The 18,459-nt window shown below is 62.7% G+C and overlaps 1 protein-coding gene across 7 annotated transcripts; it reads left to right on the top strand.

Moving 5' to 3' along the window:
- Positions 1-264: 264 nt before the first annotated feature.
- KCNAB2 (potassium voltage-gated channel subfamily A regulatory beta subunit 2) lies at positions 265-16,716 on the top strand. Of its 7 annotated transcripts, XM_065696770.1 has the most exons (17): positions 265-326; positions 5,082-5,200; positions 5,481-5,522; positions 12,009-12,052; positions 12,739-12,776; positions 12,924-13,003; positions 13,381-13,425; positions 13,526-13,570; positions 13,642-13,685; positions 13,799-13,885; positions 14,162-14,206; positions 14,892-14,977; positions 15,163-15,283; positions 15,434-15,528; positions 15,673-15,793; positions 15,881-15,969; positions 16,346-16,716. In XM_065696770.1, the coding sequence occupies exons 2-17, from the start codon at positions 5,124-5,126 to the stop codon at positions 16,433-16,435; spliced, it is 1,149 nt and encodes a 382-aa protein (XP_065552842.1). In that variant the 5' UTR covers positions 265-326; positions 5,082-5,123; the 3' UTR covers positions 16,436-16,716. The 7 variants fall into 7 exon arrangements, with proteins under 7 accessions (XP_065552842.1, XP_065552843.1, XP_065552844.1 ...); XM_065696771.1 differs by lacking the exon at positions 5,481-5,522; XM_065696772.1 differs by lacking the exon at positions 14,162-14,206.
- Positions 16,717-18,459: the final 1,743 nt, after the last annotated feature.

The raw sequence follows: 18,459 nt of genomic DNA, 5'->3' as shown, positions 1-18,459 counted from the left end.
AGCGGTGTGATGGCGAAGCTGCGCATAGCGCGGCGGCAGCGGCGGAACGGCGGCGGCAGCACAGGCCCTTCCCCCCCGCACGGGTGGTCGCGCCCGACTCAGCATCGGGTTACTAGGGCGATGGTGCCGCACCGCGGGGGGCGTGGCCTCGCCGGTGGGCCCGGCCGGGGCTGCAGCCAATGGGAGCAGCTCTGAGCTTCCGTCGTTTGCATGCGGAGCGAGCGGCGTCCGGCGGAGCCAATCAGCGTCGGGCGGGGCGGGGCGGGGCGGGGCGTGCCCCCCACGAGGGCGCCGCGGCGGAGCGGTGGGAGCGGCGGAGCGGGCAGGTGGGGCCGGGACCGGGCGGGACGGGCTGGGGGGGACCGGAGGGAGCGGGGGCCCGGCGGGGACGGGGACGGGGGCGAAGGGGGCGGCGGGGACGGGGCCGCTGGAGCCGGGCGTGGCCGCGGCCTGCGCTGCGCCGGGGGAGGCAGGCGGCAGGGAGCCCCGGCAACACGACGCGCCGGCGGGAGAGCGCGAACGGGGGGCGCCCGCAGCGTCGCGTCCCCCGTTACATGATCGGGAACGGTTCGCTTCTGGAGGGGACCGAACCGTGGCGTTTGCTGCAGGAGTTACGGGCTGGAAAGGGGAGACCCCACTGCCCCCTCCACTGACCCGCAGATTCCCCCCAACAGGTCCCCCATAGCGCCCGCATTCCGCGTCCTCCACGGCTCACCCCGTGCCACGGCACCCATCAAGCTTTCCTTCAGCCGTCCCCAATACTCAGGGGCTTCGGCTCATGATCCCCCTCCAGCCTATAATTAGGGGCGGTTTCCATGCGATGGGGAGTCCTGTCAGCCCCATGTCCATTTAGCTGGGACACCGGGCTGTCCTAGCTAGCACAGGCATCCTGGAAGCGCTGGGCCTTCATCCCAGTGAGAGTCTCTCGGCAGAAGAGCAGGGCTATGCTCCATGCCGCTGGGAATTGAGACCCCATCCCAACAGGCTTTGCAGGGAAAGGCACCCAGCAAACCTTCCAGAAACCACAGGTTCCTTCCAAAAGCATCACTGGGAACGTTGTGAGTGCCAGAGCTGTGCAATGTCTATCCAGTGTATATTGCCATACATAGGCATGTTGCATATATGCAGTGATTTTGGGGCTGGCTAACGAGACGTGCCTCTGCTTGTAGCTACTAATGGAAGATGTGATAGAGCCTCTTTTTAGTTGTAATTATTATTATTATTGTAACGAGGAGGGCAGAGGGGCTGGATGTTGCTTCCCCACTCTTGGTGCTCTCATCTTGGAGCGAGAGTGGAATGACTTGGTGCCGGCTTCCACCATCACTGGGGTGCAATGCTGATGTCAGAGAGCGCTCTCCCGTTGGGACGGGGTTATGGCCTCCTGCCATCATTGAGCTGCTACAGCATGGAAAGTGGGAAACCTACTGGGATCACTCATACGGGCAGTGCCAAGCGGGTCCTGGTCACTGCCGGCATGGTTCACAGCAGGCAGCGTGCCTGCTGGCCCCATCCCTGGCAGGATGCTGCTGTGAAGCTGAGCAGGACTCAGCTCGTGGCAAGGGACTGGGTTTTCCTAATTCCTAAATGACAAAGCACTGGTGCGCGCTCCCCAGACTGACCCCTTCTTACTGGCTTGGCCTCTGTTTTTTGTGCCACCACTGCACCGGTGGTGTTATCACTGCAGGATCCCAATGCCACGCTACTGGGGACCAGCGTGCTCCCATCACCAGCGTGCCTCCAAACCAGGCGCTCCAGGGCGGGTTTTTTGCCCAAGGTGGCTGGAAAGCAAAAGCCACTGAAAAGCTGTGATTGGCACAAGCAGAGGGTGGGCAGCAGCATGTAGTGCCCGGGCTGGGAGGCAGCATTGCCTATGGACACCCCTGTTTGAGTTCATAAGACAAACACCCAGTGATGTATAGCGTAGAAACAGCCTGCCCCAGGCTCCCTATGGGAGACGAGCCTCTCACCAGACCTGCGCAGGGTCAGCCAGCAGCGGGTGGCAGCCACTCACTGCCCACGCGTGGTGCTGCCGGTGCCGGGCTGCGGCGCCGACACGGTTAAGGCACCGGTAGGAGCCGGGAGCCGGGCTGCACGCCACCGGCAGCCAAACTTGCCGAGTCAGGATGTGAGAGCGGCAGGAACGGCTCTGCAGCATCCCTGGGTGCTGCCGCATCCCGAGGTGCGGAGGGCTCGGCTTTCCCCTCCTGCACCGGATGCCTCTTCCTAGGGACAGCGCGGGAATGGGGTAGGAACCGCCATCCGCTGTGCTTGCCTCCGGCCGCCGCAGCTGCTCTGCACCGGCCCCGCTTCCCAAACCCGCAGAGCCGCCAGCTCCGCTTTTATCCCATTGTTGGTTTTGCCTCCTGACCGCGCATCTCCATTCGAGCACCGGAGCCAGGTACGTGCGGTGCCGCGGCGGGGGCTCGGCCGTGCCCGGCCGGCAGCCATGGGCACAGTGGGCTCCTGCCCCCCGGCGCGCTGGGGAAGGGGCAGGCGCTGGCGGGTGCCGCACGTCGGGGACCCTTATGGACCCCGTTACGTTGGTGCTGATGGTACGTGACGGCCATGCAGGACGAACCCGCCCGGCGTGTCGTGAGTGCTTTTGGGCTGTGTCATCCACTCGGGAGCCTGCGCTCCGGCACGCACAGCACCATCGGGGGCCACCTCACGTGTCGCAGCTCAGTCCCCGGCGCTGAGCCTTGTCCTCATGCCCGGCTCTAAACACACCTGAGCCCACCGGGCACGGGCAGAGCAAGGCATGAGGAGGGGAGGGAAAAGGCTGCTCTGCAGCAGAGGCTTCCCCGGGCAGAGCTAAGGGGCAGGGCTGCTGCGCTGCGGATCCTGCGGCGCCGGTGCTGCGGGCAGGGGGCTGGGAGCAGCCGGGGGGGTTCATGGCACCAAGCAGTGCAGGGCACGGTAACTGTGCCAAAGTCACCTTTCCCGCGGCGTGCCGGGGGGGAGCATGTGCTGAGGCTGCTGGTTGGGAACCCAGTGAAATAGGGATAGAAATACAGGGATGGGTCCCCAGAGCGGGGAGATGCTCAGCGCCGTCCTCACCTGAGCAGGGGGAAGGACACTGGGGTACCCAGGGCAGGGGTCCTGCTGCTCCCTGGTGCCTCACCCGCAGGGGCTCATCAGAGCTTAATCCCTGTGTTCTGTTTAATTCCATCGGCAGTTTGACCTCCTCTCTCTGACAGCAGATGTTTGGGATCCTGCCCAGGCAGAAATCCCCCCTGTGTCTCAGCACCCACACTTGCACCCCATCGTGCTGCTGGGGATGGGGATGGAGCCCCGGGGGAGCACAGGCTCTTGGGGTAGCCTCCACCTGCGTCCCACAGAAGAAAAAACACTTTTCTTCCTTCTCCATCACCCCACAGAAAGTCCTGCGACTGCGGACTCACAGCTGAGTTTTGCTTTGAGGAAGCTGAAGGTGCAGGAGTGGTGCTTGAGGGAGCACCAAACTGCTGGCACAAAGGGGTGCTCCGGCTCCTCAGGGTGCTGGGCCCTGCCCTGTGTGCCGGTGGTCCCATGGTACTTCCCGGCAAAGTTCCTCCAATGCACCCCAGACTTGCCAGCCAGAGCACTTGGGCCCCCCAGCACTACCCCGAGTTAAGGGATGTGAAGCACTGATCCTGCTGAAAACTGGGGGGAGCTGAACCCATGCCAGTGCTGAGCCCATGGCAGAGCAGAGCCTATGGCAGAGCAGAGCCTGTGGTAGAGCCAAACCCATGGCGGTGCCGTGCCCCTGGCCCAGCTGAGCCCATGGCCGAGCTGAGCCCATGGCCAAGCTCATCCCACTCACGTCCCCCATATGCACCCCACGAGCCACACAAGAAGTTGCAGCCAGTTTGCGGCAGGGCAAGGAAGGAAGCAGCAGGGCTGCACCCTGTGCCTGGGGCATGGGGGGTCCCCCAGCCCGCTCCAGCTTCATTGCACTGCCACTAACAAAGTGACCCTGCATGGACCTGCGGGGCTTGCAGGAGCGCGCAGGCAGTGCCAGGGCTGGCAGCTGCGCTGTTGGAGGCAGGGACACGGGCACCCGTGAAGGTGACACTTGCAGCAGCCCGGAGGAGCCGGGAGGTTGCGGTGGCTCTGGGGGCTCGGCAGGGTCGCAGCGGGCAGCACAGGGGAGCAGAGAGAGCCCCGGCTGCCCCGAGCCTGCCCGGTCCCCATCCCGTGCCTGCGGCCAAAGGGAGGAGGGAGCCGGGGCCGGGGCTGCGGTGGGCGGGTGGCTCCGCGGGGACGGGCTCGGCTGCCGCAGCCGCTGCCATTGGGCCGCGTGGGCTGCAGGGGCTGCGCCGGGATGCAGGCACGCCGGGCCGGGATGCGGGATGCGGGAGGGATGCGGGATTCAGGCATGCCCTGCTGGGATGCGGGCAGGATGTGACATGCAGGCACGCAGTGCTGGGATGCGGGAGGGATGCAGGATACAGGCATGCCCTGCTGGGATGCGGGGGGGGGATGCAGGATGCTGGCACTCTGTGCCAGGATGCAGGATGTGGGAGAGATACAGGATGCAGGCATGCTGTGCCAGGATGCAGGCAGGATGCGTGCCAGGACATGAGCACGCTGTGCTGTGCCATGCTCCCGCTGTGTCCAGCTGGGGAAGGAGCTGAAGGTCTCTCAGTCTCCCCAGAAAGCTGCTGGTGACCTGAGGTGTAAAGATGAGCCTGAAGGAAGGTGGCTTAAATTGAACAATTTGCCCCATTTGTGCAGGGAACCGTTGTGGATTTCTGGGATACGGGAAACTGCAGATGGTGTTGCAGGATGGAGAGCGGGAGCAGGAACACAGCTCCCTAGGGAGTTATGCGGGATTATCCTGGGCATGGGGATGGGGATAGGAACGGTCAGGATCCCTGCACTAAGCTCCCCCTCCACTGAGCCCCCTGTCCCTCAGGGCTCCTGCCTGGGACGGGTTTGGGATCGGTGGGCGTCTGGAGCAGGCAGGGCTGCCCTACCCTGCCTGCCGCTGCCCGCACCGGCTGCCCATCCGGCCCCGAGCTTCTGCAACAGGAAGCGCCGTCATGCGCGTGCCCCAAAAACCCCCATTTCTTCCTCATTTTCTCTTTCCCCCGTGGCAGGGGTGAGGCAGCGAGCGGCTCCGGGGAGCCCAGGCTGGCTCCATGTATCCCGAATCCACCACTGACTCCCCGGCGCGACTCTCGCTGCGGCAGACGGGCTCCCCAGGCATGATTTACAGGTAAGGATACGGGGCGGCGCTGGGGCTCCAAACCCGGGGCCACGACACCCCAAAAACGCCTTGTGCCGAAACCTCCTGGACTGCAAAGCCCCACATGGCAGCAGCGGCGGGTCTGGGTGCCATGGGACGAGTGGGTGCTTTCGGGGAGCGCGCCAGTGCCCACTGCACGGATGTAGCATGGGTGGGTGCCACCGACCCTTCCCGCGGCCACTGGGTCCCGCTCCACCTCTCTAACGGGGTTTGTGGCATCTTTCTTCTTTCTCCCCTTTGCTGTCGGAAGCGCGAGGTACGGGAGCCCCAAGCGCCAGCTCCAGTTCTACAGGTAACCCGGCCCCTTTCCCTCCCTAACATCCCCCCCTGGTAAGCAGACACGACCAAAAGCCTGCCTGTGCCCAGGGCACTGCTGGCACAGGGTGGGCATCACCAGCACAGGGTGGGCATCACCAGCACAGGGTGGGCATCACCGCGTCTTTCCCTGCTCCTGGGTTTGGCACTGCGACGTGGGGCTCTGTGTGTGTCTGGGTGGGTTGGAGCTGCCCTCACCAGCTCCCCAAGCCATGGAGCGTGGCTGGAGGGCTACCAGGGGTCAGTTGCCATAGGGATGTGGGGCTCGGGTTGGCTCTGGAGCATCCTGCACTGATGCTGCTCCTGGAAGAGCCTGCTGGCTTTTCCCAAGGGCAGCTCCAGGAACCTGGCCAGCTGCTCCGCTGCTCCTTCCATTAAGGGAAAGCGTCATTAAGCGGTACCCAGCAACACTTTCCTGCCCTCTCCACCCTTTTACCATCTGAAGCGAAGGCGGCACATCTCCCTGCGCACTGTGCCAGCAGCAGCCTCGGTGTTGCTGGGGCTGCAGCAGCCCCAGGACCAGCCCAATGCTGGACCCAGCCTGGCTATAACAGGGCTTTGGATGGGGGGCTGCCCCCAAGGTTGCTGCAGCCTCCCTGCTCCATCTCCTCATGTGGCAACAGGAGAGCCTGGCCCTCACCGAGTGGCTTGGTGGCACCGCGAGGGCGCCTGTCCCAGCACTGCCAAGCCACTGGTGTGTTTTGGCTGCTGCGAACCAGCACTGAACCTCTGCGCCGTGGGGACCAAGTTGGGACCGGCTCCGCTGCGCAATGACCCGTCCATCCCTGCCGCCCCAGGTGCCGGTGGTGCCGGACCTGTCACCATGGGGCGAGGGTCAGCCACGGGTGCAGGCGGCGATGCCAGTGTCGAGAGAGCAGCGGCACGGCCCCGGCTTTTAGCGAAGAGGCCATGAATAATTTAACTCCCCTTCGCAGGGAAGAAAATCCCCTAATAGGGCTAATGGAGCGCGGAGAGAAAGCTGGGCTCAGGGGGGACCGGTGCAGCCGCCAATTGCTTTGGACGCTGAGCGCCGACACTCCCCTAACGCAAAACCACCCGGCTCTTAAAGCTGCCCGGGGCTGCCCACAGCGGTGCTGTTGGTGAGCAGCAGCCCTGGTGTGCGGGTGAGTCAGGGCTGGTGGCACGGGGATGGGCACTGCCTATGCGGGCAGCAGGGAGGGTGCTCTGCACGGGCGATGTGTTGGCTTGGGGAGGTTTGGGGGCTTGGGGTCTCTTTGGTTTTAGGCAGGCTGTTGGGTGCCGATAGATTCCCAGCTTGGTTACATTCTCTCCGAGTGTGCATCCACTTGTTGTGCCCCTGGTGCGCGCTAATGGTTCCCTGTTACTGCGCAGAGCTGGTGTCCGGTTCCCATCCCTGCTCTTTTCCTGCTTGGGCTGCGGCAGCTCCTGCTTCTCGTCCCTCGGGCAGTGCCAGGATTTCTGGTAACGAACGTGGACGAACCCGCTCCCTCCGCGCTCTCTCCATCACCCCGTAACGGCTCAGACGGAAACCAGGGAGGTGTTGAAATGAGGCAGATCCTGCCCCATTCCTCCAAGCAGCCCAAGCCTGGCTCTGCTCACTGCGGCCATTTCATTGAAGCTCTAGAGCAGCCGTGCAGCCGGCTCAGCCTTTTCCTGGCCGCTCTCAAGGAAAGGGATCCCACTGGAGCCGGGTGCTGCACCCCTGCTCAGCAGGAGCCACCGGTGCTGCCCCAGTTCAAGCCAGCAGCCGCAGAGAAGGGCTGGTGCCAGCAGTGCCAGCTCGGGGCTCAGCTTTGTGGCATAGGAGGAAGAGGTGGCCGGGGTTCTGCTCGGCTTTGCTGCAGGAGATGGGTCCTTTTTCCCTCTCTTCCCCACATTCCCAAGCCCTGGCTGCAGAGCAGCAGCGTTGGTGCCGCAGGAGCTGCCCAGGGGTTTGGTCTCCCCTTGCCTTTTATCTTCTTGGGTTTCTTCTTCTCTCGCGGTCACACCTCAATGGCAGAGAGCGCTTTGCTTTCGGCTCCTGCTGCTGCCAACTTGAGCTTCACGGGGAAAGAAAACACCACCGGTGGGAGCCCGGCTGGAGCCTGATGCCGGCGCAGCTCCGGCTCCAAGCGCTCCCCGCTCCCAGCCACCACTTCAGCACCAGCGCCGCAGCTTTGGCTCCGGTCCCCGCTCCTCTCAGACACTGACTGCGAGGGAAATCGATGCTGGTGAGATCCCAGCCAGAGCGGCGGCGAGCACCTCGGGTGCGAGGAGCCCACTCTGCGGCAGCCTATTTTCGGCAGCCCGCACCGGCTGGGAGGTCACTGCCGCGGCTGTGGGGAAGGTGCTGGATGGTGGCACAAGTTGCGGCATCGTGCCGCAGGCATGGCAGCCATTGGCGAGCCACAGCCCCTCTGCAGATGCCCTCCTTCCATAGGAGCCTCTTTTCCATCATGACCTCTCACGGGATTCAGTGCCAGATTCTCACCAGATTCTCACCCCACCTCTACCAGCTCCCAATTGCAACCCAACTGGTGTGACTGGGAGGCTGCGCAACCAGGGCACAGCCATAGTGGGCACCCACTGCAGCCCCAGCTGCCCATCACCGCATCATTCTTTGCCATGCTGCCATGCTCTCCCTTTGCGCTTCAGCTTCCTACCAAGGCTTTCCTCTGCTGATGCGCCTGGCTTTGTAAGGGTCCCTGCGCCGCAGCTCCGGCACCATGGTGCGGGCAAGGCTTTGCCCCGAGCATCACTGCACCCCGGCATCGTGGCGGGCGCTCTCCCAGCTCTCTCCATAGCATCACCGAGCAGTCGGCAGCGTGCCCGGCACACGGAGCCCGCGCCACGGCAGTGGGATGCTGTCCATGACGTACAGCGAGAGCCTGCGCAGCGTGGCCAGCCGGCACCCCCCGGAATGGGGGCTGCCCCCGGCGCCCCGGCCGGCCGATGGGCTGGAGCTGCGGCGGCTGCGGGATGTGCGGGCAGCGGCACGGGCCAAGACGCTGGAGGAGTTCCTGCGGATGCATGGGCTGTCCCTGGCCGACAGCACCGCGCGCGCCACCGGCATGAAGTACAGGTAAGGCAGCGGCGGGGGCATGGGATGGAGCTTAGTGCTGGGTTTGCATCCAGCTTCCGTCAGTTTCCCAGTGCCGTGCTGAGATTGGGACAGGCGATGGCATCGTGGCTGATCCTCATGGTGTGTGTGGGAGAGGCAGGTCAGCGCCGTCACCTCTTGCTTGCTCGATGATCTTTCAGCTTCTCACTTGACATCCCCTTTTGCTGCTGGGAGGTTTGCAAGTGCAAACGCGCCCCGCGCCTGTGAAGAGCAGGCAGGTGGAGCAAACAGCTCCAGAAACGCTCCACCAGCCTGAGGAGCATGAGGAGCATTCCCTTGCGGAGCCGGTGCGCCGTTCATTTGCATGCGGGATCCGGGTGCAGCACGAGGTGTATCGGGGTTTCAGCTGACTTTGGTCCTTCTCATCACCGATGGTGCAGGGAGGATGCACCGGGCAGCCGGGCACGTGGCTTCAATGAGGGCACGTGGCTGTTATGCCCAGCAGACCCTATCCGCTCTCTCCATCGTAGATGGGGTGCAGGGATGGGTGCCCCCGTTTAGGTTTGGGCTGGGGACTGAGGCTGATTCCGCAGTGACAATGCAGGGGCCCTGTGGCTCTGCCGTGCTGTGCTGTGCCACGGGTCAGGTTCCCCTCCGCTCGCGATGACAGAGGTAACATTTACACAGTGGCAAGAGCCCATCTAATATTCATGGGCTCGTTATTTATTGATGGGGAGAGGCTGGCACGGCACCCCCAAAGGTGCTCCTTCGGGCTGGTGCCCCTAAAATCTCAGTGGCTGTTCCTGCTATGGGGGAGCTGCTGCTTGGTGCCAGGTCCCCCCGCAGCGGTGCCGGCGCTGGCACTGGTGGGATTACCCAGCTAAGGAGCTTTGCGGCAGGGGGAAGCGGAGGAGATTACAAGATTCCTTGTTAGGTCAGGGCTGAGCACGCGTCGCTCCTTCGGCGGGAGATGCTGGGCTGGGTTTTGCCTCGATCCTCTCCACTGGTGCTGGCTGAAATCTGGGGGATGCTCTGCTGTGGCTGCACCCCCGGTGGAGGGGAGGGCAACCGGTCCAGCTTCAGCAAACCCATGGCCCATAACCCCAGCAGAGCCGGTGCCATCATCTCTGCCTGTGCCCTCGTGTGTCTGGCGCCGTGCAAGCGCTCCTGACTGTGTTTCGGTCTCGCAGGAGACACGCTGTGGCCGGAGGGACCCCCCCCTCACCCCGAACCTCAGCCCCGCACTGCGCCCCACACCACGCCCGCAGGGGCTGCCCGATGTGGCGCAAGGGGGGGTGGCAACGGGGGTACCCCCGTGGCGCTCCCCTTCCCGCAGCCCCTGAGCCCGTGCGCGCTCCCGCTGCTGCCGAGCTCACCCAGTATCGAGGGCAGGAGGGCTGCCGGAGCCGCTCGGTGCCCGCAGCCCCCCGCCGTCACGTTGGCGGAGCGTCGGCGAGCGGGAGGAGCTCCCGGCTCACCCGGGGCGCCGGCTAAATTTAGGCATCTGGCGCGGCTGGCGGCCGGAGCAGCATGCAGGTCTCCTTTGTGTGCTCCGAGCACAGCATCAAGAGCCGGAGCGCCGAGGACCGCTTGAACAGGCAGAATGCCGGCAGCCCCAGCCTCGGCACCCGCGGCAAGTTCCGGGCCGTGGCCATGGTGGCCCGCAGCCTGGGGCAGCTCTCGGTGCAGAACGCTCCCTCCTCCAGCGAGTCCAGCGTCAAGCAGCCGGGGATGAAGTACCGGTAGGACGCGGGCGCGGTGGGTCTGCCGCCTGCTCGGCTGCTTCTGCTGTTCCTCAATGAGATGCGGGGTGGTTGGGGGGGGGGTGTGGGGGGGACCGAGTCGTGCCGCGCTCCCCTGATCCCCCGGTTGTGTTCTCTCGGTGCTAAAAGTGCTGACCGTGCACCTCTTGCTTTCCTCGCTGCTTGCTCCTGTCCCCTCTCCGGCTCTGAGCCAGTGGGATGGAGGCGGCAGCCCTGAAACTGGGGTGGGATTAGGAGCATCCCAGTGCCTGCCGAGCCGGGGGGGGTCTGAGAGCCCTGGTGCGCGTTAATCCGTGGATGCTATGGCATCATTACCGCGCTACCGGAGACTTACCGCCCTGCAAAGCCTGCGTGGAGCCGTAAACCTGGATCCGGGTCCGGGTCTGGAAGCGAAAGGCAGCTTGTGTGCGTTGTGCCCCCCCGGCCAGCATCCATTGGGTTAATGTGCTCCATGTCCCCGCCACTGGAGCAGAGCACGGGGGGATTCCCCCCCCGCCCCGGATCAGCTTCATGCCACGGTCCATCTGCCCCGCTGCAGCCCAGATGTGACCGGCACAAGGCACAAAGTGCCTGGAATGAAGGCAGCATCACCACCATCATCATCCACATCAGCCGAGTCCCCTCGCACGGGTGCTGGGGCGGGCAGGAACACCAAACCCCTGCGGCAGCAGCGCTGGGGCTGTGTGCGGTGGCATCATCCAGGCTCAGTTCTCCTGCCCCATGGTCCTGTCCCCATCCCAAGGGGCACACCAAGGCCACCCTTTTGCAGGCAGTGGGGGACTGGCAGCTGCAGAGGACAGTGGCACAGGGGGATGCTCCATGCGAAGGGATGGGATAGGAAAGTTCTGGCACGGTGCTGGGGGATGCTTGGCTCCCCCAAGACGTCTCTTGAGCAGCCGCTCAGCACACTTGAGCAGGAAAGTGCCCATCACCAGCCCAGGAGGACCCTGGCAATGCTGGAATGGCCGGGATGGGGCTGGTGCCATCCCCACCGTGATTCCCATCACGGGGACTTGAGCCACCAAAACACTAAAACCAACTCAGGGCTGGGGGGAGCTGCTGCACATCCAGATGTTGAGCAATAACGCGGCGGCGCGGATGGAAGATGCCCTGACCCGCGGTTTGCCACCGGTCGGACGGGGTCTGCCGGGTACCCCGCTGCCGGTGGCGGTGGTGGCGGCGGTGGCGGTGCCTCCCCGGTTGCTATGCGACACCCGCGGGCGAGCTGCCGCGGCTCACCTACACTTTATTTTAACGCTCGTTTCTGGAGCCTTTGTCATTCTTAGCGAGGAGCTGGATCCCCAGCGCCGGGCGCAGGCGGCTGCCAGCCCGGCCCCCTCCCCGGAGCTGGGATTCAGGGATGCTCCACTTGGCCAGGACACCCGAGCATCCGAGCCCCGCACACGGCCTGTTCTCCTTGCAGAGAACGGGCACAGCTCGGGACACATGTGGGATGCTCCAGGCGCGATCATCTCCCCGTGTCCCATGGCATGCTCCCCCTGGTGTGGCTTATTAATCAGTTGTGGGGGGACCACCACTGTGGGACCATCCGAGGTGGGAATTGGGATGGGGACAATGGATAGGGACCAGGGACCATCACCTCCCAGCCCAACATGGATGTATGAGATGGCACTTTGGGGCTTTCTGGTGGTTTTCCTAATGGGTTTCTGCCTTCCAGGAACCTCGGGAAGTCTGGGCTGCGCGTGTCCTGCCTGGGCCTGGGTAAGTGCCAGGGATTGCCGCAGCCCCTCCGCATCCCCTAGGTGCCGTGCCTGCTGCCGGCGCTGCTTTGCGGAGGGGAGGAAAGGGTTTTCCTCTGGCCCCGCGGCGGTCTTGAGAGGCGGCCCAGAACTTGTCAAGTTCTTTCCTCTTCTCCTCCTCTGACATGATGGGAAGTGACTGGGCGATGCTGGGAGCGCCGCGCTGCACGCGGCAGGGCCAACTGTGGTCACTGCACGCCGGGGCTGAGCCGGCGTGGGTGGATGGGGCTGGAGGCTGTGGCAGGCGATGCTCACCATGCTCACCACATTCACCATGCTCACCAATTCACCATGCTCACCACATTCACCATGCTCACCAATTCACCATGCTCACCACATTCACCATGCTCACCACATTCACCATGCTCACCAATTCACCATGCTCACCATGCTCACCAATTCACCATGCTCACCACATTCACCATGCTCACCACATTCACCATGCTCACCACATTCACCATGCTCACCAATTCACCATGCTCACCACATTCACCGTGCTCACCACATTCACCGTGCTCACCACATTCACCGTGCTCACCACGCTCACCACATTCACCGTGCTCACCATGCTCACCACGCTCACCACATTCGCTGTGCTCACCGTGCTCACCATGCGGACTGCATTCACCCTGTCTCTCTCCTCCACAGGAACATGGGTGACATTTGGAGGGCAGATCACAGACGAGGTAAGGACTGTGCCCCTGCACCCCGTCCCTTCCCAAGCGAAGCAGGGAGCGGATGGGGCCAGCGCAGCCCCGGTGCTGCTCTCGGCGCACATGGTGTGCACCGGTGCTCAGCATCCCTTCAACTGATGCTCCCGCTCTCCCCCGCAGATGGCGGAGCAGCTGATGACTTTAGCCTATGACAACGGCATTAATCTCTTCGACACGGCAGAAGTCTACGCCGCCGGCAAGTAGGTACCGCGCTTTGGTAGTGCCGCAAAGAGCCTCACCCTGCACCCCGGCACCTCCAAACTGCGGCGGTGCTGGGTTTACCAGCACCGAAGCGGCTGCCAGGATGGGGCTGTGTTTGGTCACAGGGGATGCTGGCTCCTGTGGTCCCACACTGCCTGTGCCATGTGGGTCGAGCCATGTGGGTACAGCCATGCACCCTTCCGGTGCCACGGCTGCGCTCGGAGCGCAGTGGCCCAGAGCATCGCAGGGAGCCCACACACCCGCTTAAAAATAGCAGCTCACGTGTGGGGAGCAGCTCGGCTCCGGGTGCTGCAGCCGGGGGGGGAAACGGTGTCCCCGCAGCCACCGCATGCACTGACATCCCCTTCCCCTGCAGGGCCGAGGTGGTGCTGGGGAACATCATCAAGAAGAAAGGGTGGAGGTAAGGTGGACTTCATCCCTCTGTGGCCAAGCCATCGCCATGGTGCCAATGGGCTGGGAAAGCCGGCGGAGCAGGCGGTGACTCTTCTCTCTCCCTGCAGACGGTCCAGCCTGGTCATCACCACCAAAATCTTCTGGGGAGGAAAGTAGGTAACGCACCCGCCCCGCGGCAACGGAGCCAGGGAGCGCCGGGCTCTCACCACCTTTCCTTTTCCAGGGCTGAGACGGAGAGGGGCCTGTCCCGAAAACACATCATAGAAGGTAGGGATGCTCACGGGCACTGCTGGCCCCAGCGCCAGGCTGTGCGGCACTGGTTGCCTCAGCAGCCTATGGCACAAGGCCCGGTGTGCCTGATGGTCCCATCTGTGCCGCAGGGCTGAAGGCATCCCTGGAGCGGCTGCAGCTGGAGTACGTGGATGTGGTGTTCGCCAACCGGCCCGACCCCAACACGCCGATGGAAGGTGGGTGCCGCGCCGCCGCGCCGCGCCGCTCCCCGCTGCCTTCCGTCGCCATCGCGGTTGGTTTGCGCCAGGCTTTTGTTTCAAGGGCATTTTCCCTTTCCGAGCAGAGTCCGCTCCTCCGCCGCCACGGTCAGCCTGAGCTATGGTGAAACCTCTGCCACCCCCAGCCCGGTGCCAGGGCAGCGATGGGGACGGGTTGGTGGCGCGGCGCAGGCTGCTGCCCCCGGCCCGGCAGCGGCCAACTCCACTCTGTCTAAATCTCTCTTTTATCACCAGGGGACCCATTTAGTTCCTCCAAGTCCAGGACTTTCATCGTGGAAGGTACTCCCTGCCCGCCGGCCGCTGCCTGCGTCCCAGCGGCCCTTCCCGGGGCAGAACCCCCGTTCCTCTTGATTTCCATCCCTGTCCCCGAGCAAACCCCAGCATAAAACGCACAGGCAGCATCGGCACAACCAGAACACCCGCTGCCCTTCAGACCACCCCCAGGACAGAAGCAGAGCAGCTCCCAGCCTCCCCAGGGTCCTTGCCACGGGGCGCCCTTTGCCGCCGTGCCAGGACCGCGGCGGGTCCCTCCTCGCCGGGTGGCTCTGAGCATGCCGGGTGCCCGCTCTCCCCGCCTTTGGCTGCAGGAGCGCGCCTTGGCTTGGCCCCAGCCCGCATGGCTCAGGGCCGGCTGCCCCCAGAGCCCCCCTTGCATGGGGTCCAGGTCTCCCTCCCGTGCCGCGGGTGATGCTTCAGGCCCCTGCACCGGATCGGTGCCGGTACCCTGCAGGGCCGGTGCTGGGAGCCTCCGTGGTGGGAGAGCCCCGGCATCACCAGCGGCATGCCGGGGTCAGCTGCGGTCCCTGGCACATCCCGAGCGGCTGCTCCCTCAGTCCCTGTCCTGCTCCTTCGAAAGCATCCTCCGGACACAACCCAGCTCCCACCTCGGCATGGGGAGCGGGATGCTCATGTGTGCGGCACCCCCCTAACCCCCGCCTGCCGCTCTCCCTTTCCCTCCCGGCAGAGACGGTGCGAGCCATGACCCACGTCATCAACCAGGGGATGGCCATGTACTGGGGGACCTCGCGCTGGAGCTCCATGGAGATCATGGTAGGGGCCCGGGGGGCCGTGGTGGAGCAGCCCCAGTGATGCTGATTTAATTGGGCAGCAGCTGTTGGGAGCCAGGCGCTTGCAGATGCGCTTAAGCCTTAATTCTCCTCCGGATGGCTGCTCGGGGCTCGGCCGGGGGGGCTGAGGAGCTCAATGGGGTGCTGAGGGTCCTGGCTCTTCGGCAGGAAGCATATTCGGTGGCCCGGCAGTTCAACCTGATCCCACCGATCTGCGAGCAGGCCGAGTACCACATGTTCCAGCGGGAGAAGGTGGAGGTGCAGCTGCCGGAACTCTTCCATAAGATAGGTACCGCAGCAGGGGTCCTGCCCCGGCCCCCCATGGTGCTCTCCAGCACGCAGGCTGGGGGGGGCAGAGCCCATCTCCATGGGGCCGGCCAGCCCCCGTGCCGCAGTGCCTGGGGGTGGCAGCATCACCCCCACTCTGATCTGTTCTTAGGTGTCGGAGCCATGACCTGGTCCCCGCTGGCCTGCGGCATCGTGTCGGGGAAGTACGATGGGGGCATCCCCCCCTATTCCCGCGCCTCACTGAAGGTGAGCCTGGGCCAGGGGTCACCTCAGGACAGGCAGAGCAATGGGAGCGTAACCAACCGCGACCCGCGGAGTCTGGGGATGCTGTGCCCGTGCGAGGGCTCGGTGCCCCCCAACCGCACCGTAACCCCCGCTCCTGCTCCCCAGGGGTACCAGTGGCTGAAGGACAAGATCCTGAGCGAGGAGGGCCGGCGGCAGCAGGCGAAGCTGAAGGAGCTGCAGGCGATCGCCGAGCGCCTGGGCTGCACCCTGCCACAGCTCGCCATCGGTAAGGGCACAGCGGGACACAAGGGACAGGGGGGGACACCGGGGACAGCCGGGCCCCGCTCAGGCTCTGCTCTCCCTCCTGCCCCAGCCTGGTGCCTGCGCAATGAGGGCGTCAGCTCCGTCTTGCTGGGAGCCTCCAACGCTGACCAGCTGATGGAGAACATTGGAGCAATACAGGTCAGTGCTCGCCGCCGGCATGGACAGGGGGGGGCTTTGCTCGCGGGGCACAATGGGGCAGCACTCCTGCTGCGGTGCTGCAATGCACGCTCCTGCAACGCGTGTGCCTGCAGCACTCGCTCCTGCAGCGCAATGTGCAGGGAAAAGAGGCTGCAAACGTGGCTCCAAAGAGTACAGGGCTTGCTTCATCTGAAGCTGAGCGGAAGAGATGAGGCTTTGCTGGGCTGAGCTCGACCCAGGCTCCCTTAACTGGGTCGCTCATCCGGAGAGCTGGGGCTTGTAGCATCGAGGTCACGGGATGGAGGCGGTGAGCGCGGCTGCATCCTCCCGCCTGCTCCCACGGCACGATCCCGACTCCCATCGTCGTCCCCCGCAGGTCCTTCCGAAGCTGTCGTCTTCCATTGTCCACGAGATCGATAGCATCCTGGGCAACAAACCCTACAGCAAGAAGGACTACCGCTCCTAAGCGCCCGCCGCGCAGCCCTCGCCACCCCATCGCTTGCTTGCGCTTTGTGGGAGCAAAGTGTTGAGCGTGGCTCGCGCCACGAGCCCGCCGCGCTGCCCCAGCCCACGGCACCGCTGCGCCCGGCGGGGCTCTGGCGCGGGGGGACGGGTGCCGGCGGGGCGCGCACCGGGGCCGGAGCCGCCGCGGGGACCCGGTGCATGCGTCGCTGCCATCGGTGGTCGCGGCGGTGCGAGCGGGTGCTGTACGCCCGGATGAGGCCGACAACACGAAGCTGTTCCCCAGCCCTTCGCGTGGTATATCCCATAGGAACAGCGGCTCCTCCCGGGAGAGGGGTGGGATGGGCGATGATGGGTACCCCCATCGGCACCCAATGAGCGAGCCAGGGTGGCCCGGGTGAGCACAGGGATGGGTGGGCGAGCATGCGGGTACCCAGACACATGTATACACGCAGGGACACGCATGTATCTGCACAGCAGCGCTGCCTGCGGGGCCTGCAGCCACATTCACGCAGGTGGATGTGCACACGTGGCTGTCATTACAGGTGTGTGCACACTCAGAGGTGCAGTGATCTCTGCCTACATCCCTATAGTTACACCAGTCTACACAGGCCTCAATGCCTATTCATACATAGACATAGATGTATGCAAGGGTAGATGCACACATCTATGAAAATCACATATATAACACATACACCGACATACAAATGTAAAGTGTCTTCACGTATATAAAGACATCGATCTCTACAGCTGTATATATATATCCATATGGAGATGTGTACATATCCCTGTGACTATATTGATTTGTATGGATATATATGCACACAGACACAGAAATAACAAATAGATAAATAAGGAGATGTGTGTACATACAGCTACATGTGCAGATACATCTACAGCAATAGCTAGATATGTACTATCCACTTATTTCTACACGTCTATATAGATACGTGATTACATCTACATGGACATAATCATATTTGCAATTTAGGGCTTACAGGGCTGGGTGTGTTGATATCCCTGCCCTAAAGGTGTTTGTGTGTGTGCATGTATAGAAATACAGGGGGCTCTGTGTGCACACACACAGGACATTAAAACACGCGTTTGGGGCTCTGTACACAAACGCACACATGCACATCCCCCCCTTAGAAGTGGTGCTTGCTCTGTATCTATACCTACAGCCCTTCATATCTATGTAGTTATATATATATATGTTTGTATGCATACATAAACATATATATGCTCATATATGTATGTAAAAAGTTACAGGTACATATATCTGTATACACACATCTTGCACTACATATGTGTAGCTACACCTATACACCTTTACCTGTATTTGTATCTACTCTTATGTATAAATATATAAAAACTGGAAGTACAGATGTGTGTCTGTGCATATACACAGATCGATACACCTGTATATCCACAGATACAGATATACCTACATATGTATATATGCGCATATACACATATATCTGTAAATTATATGTGTGTATATATACACGCAGATACACAGATGCATATATACACCAATGTAAAGACAGGTTTATACATCCATAGCTACATATATATATGCCTTTCTACCCATACCTGTATACACACCTCATACACTGACTTACCTATCTACGTAAGCGCATATAGGCACCTGAACACACAGGTACTAAAATTACATTATATACACACATGTGTAAAAATACACAATGTGTGCATAGGTACATCTCTAGCTATACCTGCATATCTACACCTTTAGCTATACCCACACATCAGTACCTATTTATCTCTAAACTGTGGCATCAGTGTAGATGTACACACACACAGAGTTATGTTGTCCGTATGCATCCATGCAGAAAACACTCATGGAAGAGCCAGGGCTGGGAGAGCACAGCTCCACTGGCTGCCCATGTACACGTGTGTGCACACACGTGTGTGTGCGGGATGATGCCGGGGCTGGGACCACATCCAGAACCCCCCTCACCCCATTGCCCCCCCACCCACCCAAACCACTCGCCCCCACAAGGCTCCCAC

The sequence above is a fragment of the Lathamus discolor genome, chromosome 16 (genome assembly GCF_037157495.1).
Source record: "Lathamus discolor isolate bLatDis1 chromosome 16, bLatDis1.hap1, whole genome shotgun sequence".
NCBI classification, from domain to species: domain Eukaryota; kingdom Metazoa; phylum Chordata; class Aves; order Psittaciformes; family Psittacidae; genus Lathamus; species Lathamus discolor.
Note: the sequence above shows the minus strand (reverse complement) of the source record. Positions and strands in the feature narration are given on the sequence as shown.